This window comes from Suricata suricatta, chromosome 1 (assembly GCF_006229205.1).
Source record: "Suricata suricatta isolate VVHF042 chromosome 1, meerkat_22Aug2017_6uvM2_HiC, whole genome shotgun sequence".
Classification (NCBI taxonomy): domain Eukaryota; kingdom Metazoa; phylum Chordata; class Mammalia; order Carnivora; family Herpestidae; genus Suricata; species Suricata suricatta.
The window spans coordinates 36786447-36800864 of NC_043700.1; the positions used below are offsets into that span (position 1 = coordinate 36786447).

The 14418-nt window shown below is 43.3% G+C and overlaps 1 protein-coding gene across 5 annotated transcripts in view; it reads right to left on the bottom strand.

The window, feature by feature from the left end:
- Positions 1-308: 308 nt before the first annotated feature.
- Positions 309-14418, bottom strand: part of SLC20A2 (solute carrier family 20 member 2) — a 105101-nt gene continuing 90991 nt past the window's right edge. For all 5 annotated transcript variants that reach the window (XM_029936599.1, XM_029936615.1, XM_029936607.1 and 2 more), the window contains 3 exons: positions 12214-12399; positions 11351-11435; positions 309-1802 (listed from right to left, as the gene is read on the bottom strand). In XM_029936599.1, the coding sequence (XP_029792459.1) occupies positions 1638-1802; positions 11351-11435; positions 12214-12399 (436 nt within the window). In that variant the 3' untranslated portion in view covers positions 309-1637. The remainder of the gene's footprint in view (positions 1803-11350; positions 11436-12213; positions 12400-14418) is intronic.

Genomic DNA, 14418 nt, shown 5'->3' on the forward strand with positions numbered 1-14418 from the left:
GCGAGCACGTGGGCAGGGGAGGGGCAGAGAGAGGGAGACACAGATTCCCAGGCAGGCTCCGGGCTCCCAGGTGTCAGCACAAACTGTGACATCATGACCTGAGCAGAAGTCAACGCTTAACCTTAGCCTTAGCTGACTGAGCCACGCAGGCGTCCAGCTCATGTATATTTTCTGCACAAACATGTTGAGTCCTAAAATACAAAAAGTTGTTTGAAAAACAGAAGTAAAATTACGTGGCTTTTATTTTTGTGGAAACAACAAAAAATAACAACCACACTATAGATATTTAGAAAAAGACTTCTGAGGCAAACTTTTGAAGGGCATTTTTATTATAAATTTAATATGGTTGATTAATGAAAAATCACAATGAAGTACCAAGAAAACGTTTGTCAATATAAAAATTTTAGCAGCATTTCCCCGGTTTCAGGCTCTCGCATCACTCGCACTCCCTCCCTCCCGCTTTCGGAACAGAATCAGTGGGACTACAGCAGCGCAGCAAGACGGTCAGCGTAGTAAAGGCCGCAGGGAATCCTCAAATCCAGTGTATGGTCTGATATTCCGACTCTACCCGCTCCTGAATTCTAGAACGTCAACTCACTCGCCTTTAGTGTTTTAAGAATCGTGACCTCCAGGCTGCGAGGGAGAGCACGGGTGAAAATTTAAACTGGACTTGATACGTGGTGCGTATCACGCACCCGCACGTACGTACATTCTCTACTACGACGGGCCACCGAAGGGCTCACCAATAGCCGGCTGGCCGTGGCAGCGGCGGGGGTGGGCGGGGCTGGGGACCGGAAGTAGGGCGCTCACGTGATGCGCACATGACAGGCGGCTGGTGCTTTAGCCTCGCCCTGCTAGGGGGCAGGTCGGAGCGGCAGTGTCGCTACAGCACAGGTTGACAGTAGGATTGATGGGAAGGGGAGACAGACGATATGAAAATATAATACTGGCAAACTATTCCCCTGCTTCTTTGGTACTTTCCAAAAATTCTCTGATCAAAAAAGTATATGGGAAGCACACCATTAAAAAATTACAGTTTTAAGTATTTACAGAGGCAATTAGATATATTACATAATCAGTACACAGTATATGAACAAATTCCTCAGTGAAAGCACTTGTGAACTCCTACCCCCCCATTATTCAAGAGCACACCCACGGACGTACACCTTCCCAAATGTGCAGCATCCGTCCCGATTCACGCTTATCTTACAGTATACTCAGTGGGAAAAATAGCACTTTCCAATCTACACTTTCCTTTTAAAAGGTTCTTAAAATTTGCCACTGAAATCATTAAGTACAAAGATTTGTTGAATATTGAATTCTAGGCAATATATCTCCACTCCCATTTCGAGTATGTTTGAAATAATGCTATCTATTCTATGTATACAATATATATTTAACATATAAGTAACTGCACCACGTTATGACACCACGATACCAGTTTGATGCACATGATTATGTACAGTAGTTAAGTTAGCTCTGGAGGATGACTCTACAGTGTAGGTGAACCGTGTGGTTTGGAGCCATATGAAAGGGACACCGAGAAGCTGGCTGGGAGACAGCCGGTGCGGGGGCAGGACGCCCCTCCCACACCCCACACCAGACCACCCCTCGTGTACTGGGTGGGAGAAGCCACGTCACACGTATGGAAGGATCCCGTACATGAGGAGGGCCATGATAGCAGCACTGAACAACCCAGCCACGGGGACAGTCACAAACCAGGCCACAAAGATGTTCCGGAACAGGCGCCAGTCCACGGCTTTCCGGGAGCGGATCCAGCCCACGGCCACCACAGAGCCCACCTGCGGGAGCACAGTGATTTAAAAGTAAAAACAGCGTCCACAAACTTGAAGGTGACACAAAATCTACGTCCAACCAATGTAAATTGGCTCATCTTGGAAGTAAACTGAATTATAATATTACCAATTCCTTTTCCTCAATTAGTTAAAAGCTTTTTAAAATAGTTTAGATTTTAGGTATAGTTACTTTAGGATTATTCTATTTAGCATAGTCTCTGAGCAGAACTTTGGCCAATTACATGTTTTCTATTCTCCCTGCGCCTTATAAACTATGAATGTTCCTGTTTTAAATATTCCACAGGTAGGATACTGCTTACCACAATTTATGAACCTGTTTTAATCACATAATGAAATGGCAATAATGTATCCTTCTCTTAGAATAACAGCATCATAAATGTTGGAGCCGGAGAAGAGATTCCGTATCATTCATTTTCCAGAGGATAACAGATCCCAAGAGGATTCGGGGCACCAGGAGATGTTCTCACAGCAGACTGAGGACTAGAACTCCGGCCTCTTGATTTTAAACTGGTTTTCCCCTCCCTCTCAAATTGGCTTGCAGTTTTTGTACTTTAGCTAGTGTGAAATAAAAAGGTAAAAAGTGAAGTGAAATAAAATAAAATGGGGCATAAATATTATTGGATCTAAACTGTCACTCATGCCTCACAAAATGACAAGCATAGATACTTGAAAGTCAGAATCTTAACAATGATTTCAAGTATTTTTCTAAACACAGTTCATTTTATGGTTTGTTGAATGTTTAGAAAGGAAAAAAAAGACTCAACTTTAAGTATCCTACAAACGAAAGTCATAAGAAAGTACAATGCCTGTAACATCTGCCTCACTCAGGCTCCGGTGGGGCTCAGAATCTGACAGAGTGTCCTTGACCATTTGTGAGGTGGATTTTTAAGATCTCCGTAAAATAGGCTTTGTCTCTACCGATCCTCAAATACTGCAGAATCAGCAATGGCCAATGAGTTCAAATACCAAGCAGGGTCTAACCACAGAAAAAATAAAATCCAACATGTTAGATTGTTTATGGATGCAAACGGGAACACGAAAACCAGCAGCCTGTTAGCAGGTAGTTAATGTGACATTTTGGCAAGCCAGGTGGTGGCTAACCAACACTTCCAGGACAGCAACTAACTAACCTGTATTGTAACCTGGCCATTGATTTTATTTAAACTCTTTGGCGGAAACCAGTACCTGTATGAACCTGATAACCCTGCTTAGCAGTTCCTAGAATGGGGCGATCGAGAGTTTTCTACCGCATAAGGATCAGCTAGTTTCTGCTGGTTCTCAAATAGGGTCAAATCCACAAACACTAGTTCCTGAGATTAAAATTCTTCCTGTTCCTCAGTCTCTCTGGAGCCCTGTCCTCTCTATTTAGCGCACCTTCTGTTGCTCTGGATTCTCTTAGGGAGGATACCCTCAAGTCTCCATTTTAGCTATACCCTCTTCCTTTCTTAGAACACTTTTAACTTTTAAAAAATTTTTTAACTTTTTAATTTTTTTTTTTCAGAGAGAGAGGCCATGAGCAGGGGAGGGGGGCTGAGGAAGAGAGAGAGAATCTTAAGCAGGCTCCCTGCTCGGCCCCGGAGCCTGACTTGGGCTTCAATACCACGATCACGACAAGAGCCAAAATCAAGAGTTGGATGTTCAGCCAACTGTGCTACCCGGGTGCCTCTAGAACACTTTTTTTTTTTAAGCATAAAGTTAAAATAATATAGCAAGTTTATGTACTAGGAGGTAAGGACAATTACTCAGACCCCCACTATTGTCTTATTTATGTATTCCTTTCTTGTATTTCTTATCAATATACTTTTGTTTGTAAGTAAGATGGCACACGGTTTCCTTTCTTAAAAAAGTTAACATGACGGGCATCTTCCCACAGTGCTCACAGCGTTTACGATTATCATGAAAAACGGCACACTCTTCAGGTGCATGTTCCTTAATTTATTTCACCATTTCCAGTTTGCTTCCAATTTTTCCCTACTAGAAACAGTTTCATGATTAATGTATTCATTCATATCACTTCTATTTAGGCTTAAAAGTATTTCCTGATGGGGTGCCTGGGTGTCTCAGTTGGTTAAACGTCCAACTTCAGTTCAGGTGATGATCTCACAGTTCATGGGTTTGAGCCTCGCGTCGGGCTCTGTGCTGACAGCTCAGAGCCTGGAGCCTATCTTCAGATTCCCTTTCTCTCTGACCCTCCTCTGCTCGTGTTGTCTCTCTCTGTCTCTCAATAAATAAATAAATAAATAAATAAAATTAATTCCCTGAAATGGATTATTAAAGGGGCAGTTAGTTTTAGTTTCTATTTTATTTTTATTTCAATACCAGTATAGTTAGCAATACAGGGTGATGTTAGTTTCAGGTACACAATATTCAACAATTTAAAGGGGGCATTTAAAAAAGATGTTGAAATAATTTGAAGCAGGGATAAGCTGTAAGAACTCCATATACATATATAAATAAATTTCCCCAAATTTACCGACTTTTAACCTTCTGCCACAATCTATGAAGACACATTTTAAAACTATTAAAATACTCTGCTCCTCCTCACCCTCCCTCTGCCCTCCTGCCAGAGACTCTGCAATCCAGCCTTTATTACAATGGTTGCAACACAGTCATTTACCAGCTCCCCGTGTGTCAGAGGGAGTGTTACTCGTGGGAACAAGTTTCCTCTCCCAATGCATTTAGGATCCTAATACATCCTGCCAAATGGTTTTATAAACAGCTGTAAATACACAAGGTTGTTGATAATCTGTGAATTTAGGCACTCCATAAAAACACTACAAATTGTTCTTTTTTGTAACCAATCACAAAACATGTTACTGTTGCTTTAACTTGCATATTTTTAATTACTCCTAAGGTTGAACTTTATCTATCCAATTTTACTCTGTCTGGTCTTTACATATAAAGATTGTCTCCATGTATTTTGTCCATTTACATAGTGGAATCTAAGTGTGTCCCCTGTTTATTTACGTGTGGTCTTTACTGAATAATATTAACTGCTAAATATATTTTCTCAATTCCATACACATATTCATGTGTAAATATAGCTTTCAATGTCATGTTTGTTTAAAAAAATTTTTCCTAATGTTCATTTTTGAGAGAGAGACAAAGACAGAGACAGAGCATGAGTGGGTAAGGAGCAGAGAGAGGGAGACACAGAATCCGAAGCAGGCTCCAGCTCTGAGCTGTCAGCACAGAGCCTGATGTGGGGCTTGAACTCACAGACCATGGGATCATGACCTGGGTCGAATGAAGTCAGATGCTTCCAACTGAGCCACCCAGATGCCCCTATGTTTGTTTATTTTTTAGAATGTTTATTATTGAGAGAGGAAGAGAGGGAGACATAAAATCCGAACCAGGCTCCATGCTGATGGCAGAGAGCCCAATGTGGGGCTCGAACTTACTAGCTGTGAGATCATGACCTGAGCAGAAATTAAGATACTTAACTGACTGAGCCACCCAGATGCCCTCATTATCATGTTTTATTAGGTATTAGTCAACATCATTAAAGTTTTGATATTAGGGTTATTCAGTATATGCTTTATAGAACAAAATGAGAAGTTTCATCTTCTATTTTGTTCCTTTTTTCTACATTGTGGAAAGTTTATATAATGTGAAAATTATTCTTTTAAAATGGAAGAGGTCACCTAATGAATCCATCGAGAGCTGGAGTTGGTTGTGCCCCCTCATTTTTGCTTTTTCAGATGAGAAGAATTATTTTTTAAGAATGTCCTTAATTTTCTCCTCTGGCTCCAGTCAGATTTTCTATATTTTCCTACCTCTTTGTCAGTATTTGTCATGTATATTTTTTGCAGAAAATAATTCATTTTACAGAGGTTTCCAAGCTCTTCACATATAGCTGTGTGGTTTCTTTTATAACTTAAACATTCCCTTCTCTATCTGTTATAATGTCTTTCTCCTACCTTAATTCCTCCCCCTTTTTTTTCCCTTGATGTGATTTGGTATTATCTTTTTAGTAACCATTTTTCTCTTTCCTTCCCCTTCAGCATTTATTTATTTACTTACTTAATTTTAGAGAGAGAAAGAGCATAGGCAGGGGGAGGAGCAGAGGAAGAGAGAATCTTTTTTTAATTTTTTAATGTTTATTTATTTTTGGGAGAGAGAAACCGAGCACGAGCAGGGGAGGGGCAGAGAGAGAGGAAGACACAGAATCTGAAGCAGGCTCCGGGCCCTGAGCTGTCAGCACAGAGCCCGATGCAGGGCTTAAACCCATGAACTGTGAGATCATGACCTGAGCTGAGTCAGACACTTAAGCAACTGAGCCACCCAGAAACCCCAGAGAGAGAGAGAGAGAGAGAGAGAGAGAATCTTACACACACTCCATGCTCAGCACAGAGCCTGATGCAGGGCTCAGTCCATGACCCTGCGATCATGACCTGAGTCAAAATCGAGTCAGAAGCTCAACTGAATAAGCCCCCCAGGTGCCCCACTATTTTTGTTTTTAAATTTATTTTGCTTTTATAATTATTATACTTTTCTTACTTATTCCTCAGAATTTTTATTGTTCATCTTTTATAAAATCTTAAGTTAATGTCTAGTTCTTTTATTATTTCTTTGCTCAATTAAATAATTTATTAAAGACAGGACTTTTCAAATGAGTGTAACTTTGGCTCCCAAAGGTTTTGCCATGTGTAACCACACACACACACACACACACACACACACACACACACACACACACACACAGAGCTTTCTTTCAAGAAGGCTACCATTATAATTTTTAAACACCCTGATTCAACTGTTACTTAAAAAGAACATTTAAAACTGTCCCAGGGGATACTTCCCTTTTTCAACACATACTAAATTTATAGTTTAATTTCACTGTGATTAGTGTGTGTAGCACAACTTCTGTTCTTATTTTATAAACTTTATTTTTTAAGAATGTTTAGTTTATTTTTATTTTTTCTAGAGAGAGTGCCCACGGGAGAGAGGGAGAGAGAGAGAGTAATGGAGGCTCTGAAGCAGACTCCACGCTCACTGGACACAGAGCTGGATGTGAGGCGCAAACCCACAAACCGTGAGATCATGACCTGAGCTGAAGCAGGATGCTCAACCAACTGACTGAGCCACCCAGGTACCTGTTTTCTAAATTTTAAAGTGACTTTTATCATGGCCTTCTGAACTTATGATTAATTTTTATAAATGCTTGGTGATATTTGACAAGAAGGCATATAATCTATAGGGTAAAACTCTGATACATATTAATTATATTGCTCTAAATCTACTGTCCAAATCTTGTATATTCCTAAATACTTTTTGTCGTCTTTATCCGTCATACACTTAGACATACTAATTTTTGAGTACTAATGGCTTTTGCCCTATCCTTTTAGTTTTTACATTATTTGGATTACAGGGGATCCAGAGTATGATGTCTTCACCACTGATAAGGTCTTTTGTTGGTATTATTCATGGCTGTGTGTATGTAACCTCCCTCTTAATAAGCTAAACGTGTTTCCAGCTTAACACCATCAGGCACCAACAGCAACAGAATTATTGGGAAGTGGGGGGGCAGGCAAGATAAATAAGAGAACCCAAGAGCAATAATTAGAAAATTAAATTAGCAGGGCGCTTGGATGGCTCAGTCGGTTAAGTATCAGACTTCCTTCGGCTTAGGTCATGATCTTCAGGGTTCTTGGGTTCAAGCCTCGCGTCAGGCTCTGTGCTGACCGCTCAGAGCTGGAGCCTGCTTCGGATTCTGTGTCTTCCTCTTTCTCTGTTCCTCCCCCCCACTCATACTCTGTCTCTGTCTCTCAAAAATAAATTTAAAAAATAAAATTAAATTAGAAATTATATTACTAAATTTTTAAAATAAAAAAAAATTTAGATCAGTAGTGTTTCCTCTAAGCAGTTTCAAATCCAAAGGCTGGCTGAGTAATTATTTATGTCACCAACACAGATGAACATTGTGGATGATTCGCAAAAAAGAGTACTCTCAAGCCACCCCCAGATGGAATGAAGACATTCTGCATTAACACCACTCCGAATCACTACAAAACGTTCACAACGTGTCCAACAGTGGCTGAAGGCCGAAGCTGATCAGGGCTCACAGACGGAAAGAACAAGTAATAAGTTACTGAAACATGCCTCTGTGGATACTTCTATTTTCGAGACTCATTTCTATTTTTTCAATTAAGGCTTTCTACTTAAACAGAGGTATCATCCCAGGAAAATATCTAATGAACTCACCCTATGATGTGAAATACAGAAATGCTTAACACTGAAAGATTTATAGAAAGCAAAACTTGTCGTCAAAGATGGTCTTACCTATGCCTTGTGAAATATGTGATTATGCTATTATACTATTCTGGATACTATGAATTTTCTGATTATTCGTTTCCAAATTATACATTCAGCCAACATCTGTGTCACTTAATGGAGGCTTATGAATTTTCGTACATAGGGTACAATAAAGTTTAAACTATGCCCTCTGCTATTACACTTAAAAAAGGCATGAATAAATAAAATCTACCCAGGGAAATTCAAAAGCTTATTTTCAACAGTGGTAATCTATCTCCTTTCCTGCCATGTTCCTGAGTTGTGGCCTCCTTATGAGGAAAGTAGCAGTAAGCAAAAACCTAACAAGCAGATAGGGGGGCAAGCAGGGAAGCAGGAAAACCTCAAACAGGATGATCGTTCCTGAAAACACGATGGTGTCCGGCTATGATTGTATGTGGACGTCAATACCCTTCGAATGTTCCCGGATCAAGGCACTGCTCACACAGGCCCTGGTCTCCCATGTCGGCCGCACCTGCCCCGTGGGGCCCACTGCACGCCCAGCCTGTGCTGCCGGAGGGGCAGGCGCTCTGCCCAAGGCTGGCTACGGACTCCCCAGCTCCCCAGCATCCGGGCTTTGTGCTCCTAATCTGAGGCCAGGTCTGGAAGGCCAGGACCCCGACCTTAGCTACTGTAGTGACTAGCTCTGGGCTTTGTCCACCCGTCCACGATCAATGATACTGGACAGACAGATTCGAATCTGAGTTGAGCTCTGGCTTGTCTATTTGATAGCTGGCATTCACTGTGGTCTCATGTTAAGGAGACTTTTTTTTAAGTTTTAAAATATTTATTATTTAAAAAAAATTTTTTAATGTTTTTTATTTATTTTTGATACAGAGAGAGACAAAGCATGAGAGGGGGAGGGGCAGAGAGAGGAGACACAGAACCGGAAGCAGGCTCCAGGCTCTGAGCTAGCTGTCAGCACAGAGCCTGATGTGGGGCTCGAACCCACGAACGTGAGATCTGACCTGAGCCGAAGTCGGAGGCTTAACCGACTGAGCCACCCAGGCGCCCCTAAAATATTTATTATTATATTTTTATTTTGAGAGAGAGAGAGCTCACAGAGAGAGAGAAAGACACAAAATCAGAGGTAGGCTCCAGGCTCTGTGAGCTAGCGTCAGCACAGAGCCCAATGCGGGGCTTGAACCCATGAGCCATGGGATCATGACCTGAGCCAAAGTCGGACATTTACCGACTGAGCCACCCAGGTGCCCCTGTGTTGCTTTTTTAAGAGATCTTTCAACTGGTGTGAAAGAGTTTGCCTTCACTCGGCTTGCTCACATGCCGGGTTAGTCACTGAAAAGACAGTAACATTTATTTGAAAGCAGCCCCAAAGACTCTTCATGCCTACAGAAGAGTTCAAAGCCTATTTCTCTGGGAGGAAGATATTTAATAAGAGGCACTTCCTCTCTGCGCCCACATCCCAGCAAGCTGAGGTTGATGTGAAGTAAGGCAGAAGATGATCACTTTTCAGCCCACATAATTTTGTATTGCTTGAAATATTTCACTGAACATGTGCTTCTTTTCTAAGTTTTAAATACCTGAAACCAGAAGAGTAATGGCAGGAGCACACAGCACGTCTCCTGGACCCTTGTCTCTACTGCACAGGCACACGGGGCTGTGGCCATGGTGGCCGGTGACCGTGCCCCACCTCGGAGGGGCCACTCCCTGGGTGGGTGATCTTGGGCACTCGAGTTACTTAACCTTTTTATCTTCGGTTTCCTCACTGGTGAAACCGAGGGAACGTTAGCACTCACCCCAAAAGGCTCTTGGAAGGAGAAATGAGTGAATATTCACAGCACACTGAAAACACCGCCCACGGAGAGCGCTCGCCCCGCACAGCCTGCCCGCAGCTGACCACCATCACCGTGATCATCAGGGTGAAAGTGAGGAGGCACACAGCCTCTGGTGAAGGTCTGATGCTAAATGTATGATCTTGGGAGAGTGACCTAACTTGGGAGGCCTCAGTTTTCTATCTGTAAATTGGCAATAACTACTAATTGCACAGGGTCACTGTGAGGATTAAGCAATGCATTGTGCATGTATAAAGCACTAAACACAGAGCTTGACTTTCTCCAAGCACTCAGTAGGTGGCAGTGATTTTTATAATGAAAAGTTATGCAAATTGAGGGTTTTCTATATACGGTAGCAAAAAAAGGAAAAGAGGAAAAAAACAAGGAAACAAAAAACCTCTTTTCAATGAGGCTGATTCTCCGTGCCACAAGGCTCCAGACTTTGTCAGCTGGCCCACTAAAAATATTCCCATAAACGCCACCTGATATTTAATATTTGAAGCACGAAGCCATTCACATTGAGTAGAATTTGTTTGTAATAAACACATTGGTTGGTGTTTTTAAACTGTGTGTGACGTCGATGGCCATCGTGTCTTGGTTACTTGGCGCCCTGGGTGCGTACAGTGGGCAGGCACAGAGGAGTTTTTCTTGAATGACATGAACAAATGAACCTTCGACGAATCCGGAAGTGAGGCTTTGTTGAAGTCAGTGGGTATTTTCGTCTACAGGAGGCTCCCTGAGTATGTTATAGCGTTTTCCCCAGTTGCTGGGCAGACCTGGGTTCCATTGCTGATTCCTCCCTGGGTGACCTCGGACAACCCCCTGAAACTCACAGAGACTGTCTTCTCTCTCCTAATCTTTCAGGGTCCTTGCAGCTTCAACACCCCCCATTATAAGGAATTCCCTTGTGCGCAGCCCTGAGCTTAGAGCACTTGGCAGTGATCAACATTCAGCATCACCGCTCACTTGGAATTCACTCTCAGTCAATCCAGGCGCTTTGAGCAATCATACAAGGAAAGAGAGCTGACACAACCGAGCCCTGCTTCTGTCTACGTCCACTGTCAGCTCCCAGGCCCCTGCACTGCCCGGAACTGAGTGGCAGGCCCCCATTTGGGCCTACAAATACGGTTAGCGTACACATGACTTCAATGCAAAATCCACTGTGGAAACGAGAGAGAAAGAGAACAAATGGGAAGCGTGAGGCACACGTGGCAGGCTCTTGCCGGGCACGCACCGGGAACGCCAAGTCGGTGCCACAGACGGCGTCGCGCTGCTGAGCACAGAAGGTGGAGGGGGCATGTGGGAAGCGAATGCCCACATCCAACAACACTCCAGGGGGCCCAGCGGACCTCGGGATGGTCTTCACAGCCACGCACAAGGCGCTGCCAGCTTTTCTCAGAGGCGCTGGGTGGCGGTGGACTGGCCCCAGCAGCAGGGGGAGGGGCCTACCTTGCAGTGTGTGGTGCTGACGGGAAGCCCGACGTTGGAGGCGATCACCACTGTGAACGCGGAGGCCAGCTCAATGGTGAAGCCGCTGCGGGAGGGGGCACAAGAGACACATCACAGGCGCTTTGTATCAGCCTCACTGACACCCCAGGGGTGCCAGGGTCTCACCAGAACATTCTTTGGGTGGATTGTTGGCTGCTGACTGGGCCAGATGACATTAACAGAAAAGAAACTGCTGCATAATGACAACAATTCACACTGAGACTTTGCATTATGCTGTTTACAGCCCTAAATAGGCTTCTCTTTCTGATATGTTTTCAAAAAGCACACACTGTAGTAACTGGGTCAGAAATTCCTGCTGTGTAAAAAATGCTAAATTAGGCATTTCTAAAGTGGCACAGAAAAAACCACACTCTGGTTTTTAAAATGTGTACTTGTTGCAAAAAAAAAAAAAAAAGCAAATTTTTTCTCAGATTGCTCATTTTTCTTCAAATCAATCTTACAAATGAATCTCTCATTAAAATGAGTTTCCTGGGGGGAAAGACTTCTTACAATAGGTAGTTCCAAGTCTTAGTTGTAGCTACAAAGTTTTGTAAGTTTGCACCTCATCCCTAATAGATCTGAAGAGGACAGACAGAAGGACCACAGGGAGCCCGTGTGGGAGGGTGGCATGGGTACCGAGTCACAGGCAGCCTTGCACTACGGAACCCAAGGCCCCTAGCCCGGCAGCTAAGAGCTTCCATCTAGCAGGTGAAGCCGGTGGGGAATCTTCTGGAAGCGCGGACGCCGGGCCCGTGCGGTTTGCATCCCCTCCCTCCTCCTCGCAGCACGCTTCAGGCACACAGAGCCAGAAGGACTTGGCTTACCTCGACGGCGTGATGGGGGTGAGGTCCTTCCCCATGGTCTGGATCACTCTTCTCCCCCAGACCCACAGCCCCGTACAGATTCCAACTCCTCCATAAAACAGCAGCCAGACGGGGGTCGCTGCTTCCTGTAGGACGGCGCCTTGCTCGTAGATGAGCCACAGAGCCACCAGGGGACCAATGGCGTTGCTGGGAGGGAAAAGAAGATGAACAACACAGGCATCATATGTACATGTACACAGCATGCAGTGACTTCCCAGGCCACCTATTTGTGGCTCACACATATAATCTCGTGGTGATTAAAATGATTTATTACTTTTTTTATTGTGGCAGGAAAAAACCCCCATAAAATTTACTATCTTGAACCATTTTAAGTGTATATAGTTCAGCATATACAGTGTGTATATGTATATATATATAAGTGTATATAGTTAAGCATGTTCACACTGTTGTGAAATAGATCTCCAGGACTTTCTCACCTTGCAAATCTGAAACTTTCTAGCCATTGAACAGTAAGTCCCTTTGCCCCTCCCCCCAGCCCCTGCGATCGACCATTTTACATTCTGTTTCTAGCCACATGACTACTCTAGGGACCTTATATATATATTGAGTCATTCAGGGTGTGTCTTTTGTGACAGGCTTATTTCACTTAGCATTAGGTCCTCATGATTCGTCTGTGCTGTAGCCACATGTCAGACTTTCCTCCCTTCTCCAGGCTGACGCTGCAAGGTGTGTGTAGACCACATTCCTTACACACTCACCGCAGACACTTAGCTTGCTCACTCCTGGCCACTGTGAATGATGCTGCAATGAACATGGGTGTACAAATATCCCTTCAATGCCTTGCTTTCGATTCTTCTGGGTCCATATTCAGACGTGGATCATATGGGAATTCTATTTTTAACATTCTGCGGAACCTCCAGACCCTTTTCCACAGCAGCTGAACCAATTTACATTCCAACTGACAGCGCACAAAGGTTCCAATTTCTCTACATCCAGTTTCTTTACATCCTCTACATCTACATCTCTAGAACACTTGTTATTTTCTGTTTTTTAGCCCCCTCCACAACCCCACCAGCAACCCTGTTTGTTCTCTATGTTTAAGAGTCTCTTTTGTTTTGTCCCCATTTTGTTTTGCTTCCATTCCCTATGTTCACCTGTTTTGTATCTTAAAGTCCTTGTATGAGTAAAATTATTGTTTTTTTTTTAATAGTAGCCATCTTAATGGGTATGTGATGTCTTATTTTTTAAAGAAGCACTGAAATATCACAAGAAGTGGACACAAAAATCAAGTTCTTTTTTCTCTATTTCTCTTCATTTTCATTACCAGCACTGCTGCTAACACCAGCCAGCAGTCCAGGCAGGCATGTCAGGTCCCACACGACGGGACCACAAACCTTGTCTCTAACTGTTAGTTCTCAAACCCATCCTGCAGTTAGGTACTGTTGCTCCCATTTTATTGATGAGGAAATGGATGCTAAAGTCATGTCATTAGCAGGACACAGAACTCAGGTGCTCATGCCCTTTCCCCTCAACCTTCTACTGTCGCTCCAGCCCCTGGCAGGCACATGTGGATGGTTTTGGGGGATGCCACAGCTTTTTGAAAAAATGTTTAAATGAAGACTTTATTCCTTTAGAGCAATTTAAGGCTCATAGCAAAACTGAGGGGAAGGTGGAGCTTGCCCATTTACCACCTGCCCCACACATTCACAGCCTCACCCATTAGCAATATTGCCACCACAGTGGACTATTAGTTATAGTGATGAACGTTGGGGCGTCTGGGTGGCTCAGTCGGTTCATGAGATCGAGCTTCATGCTGAGCTCTGCACTGATATTGCAGAGCCTGCTTGGGATTCTCTCTCTCCCTCTCTCTCTGCCCCTCTTCTGCTTGTGCTCTCTCTTAAAATAAATAGACTTAGAATAAAGTGATGAACCTCCAATGACACATCATTATCATCCAAAGCCCACAGTTTACATTAGCGTTCACCCTTGGTGTTGTACATTCTATGAGTTTGGAAAAATGTATAATGACCCGTAGCCATCTTTATAGCTTCATAAAAATCCCATGTGTCACCTATTCATCCCTCTTCCTCGCTACAACCCCTCATCGTTTCACTGTCTCCATAGTTCTGCCTTTTCCAGAGGTGATATAGTTAGGCTCATACAGAATGTAACCTTTCAGATTGGTTTCTTTCACTTTATGGTCTC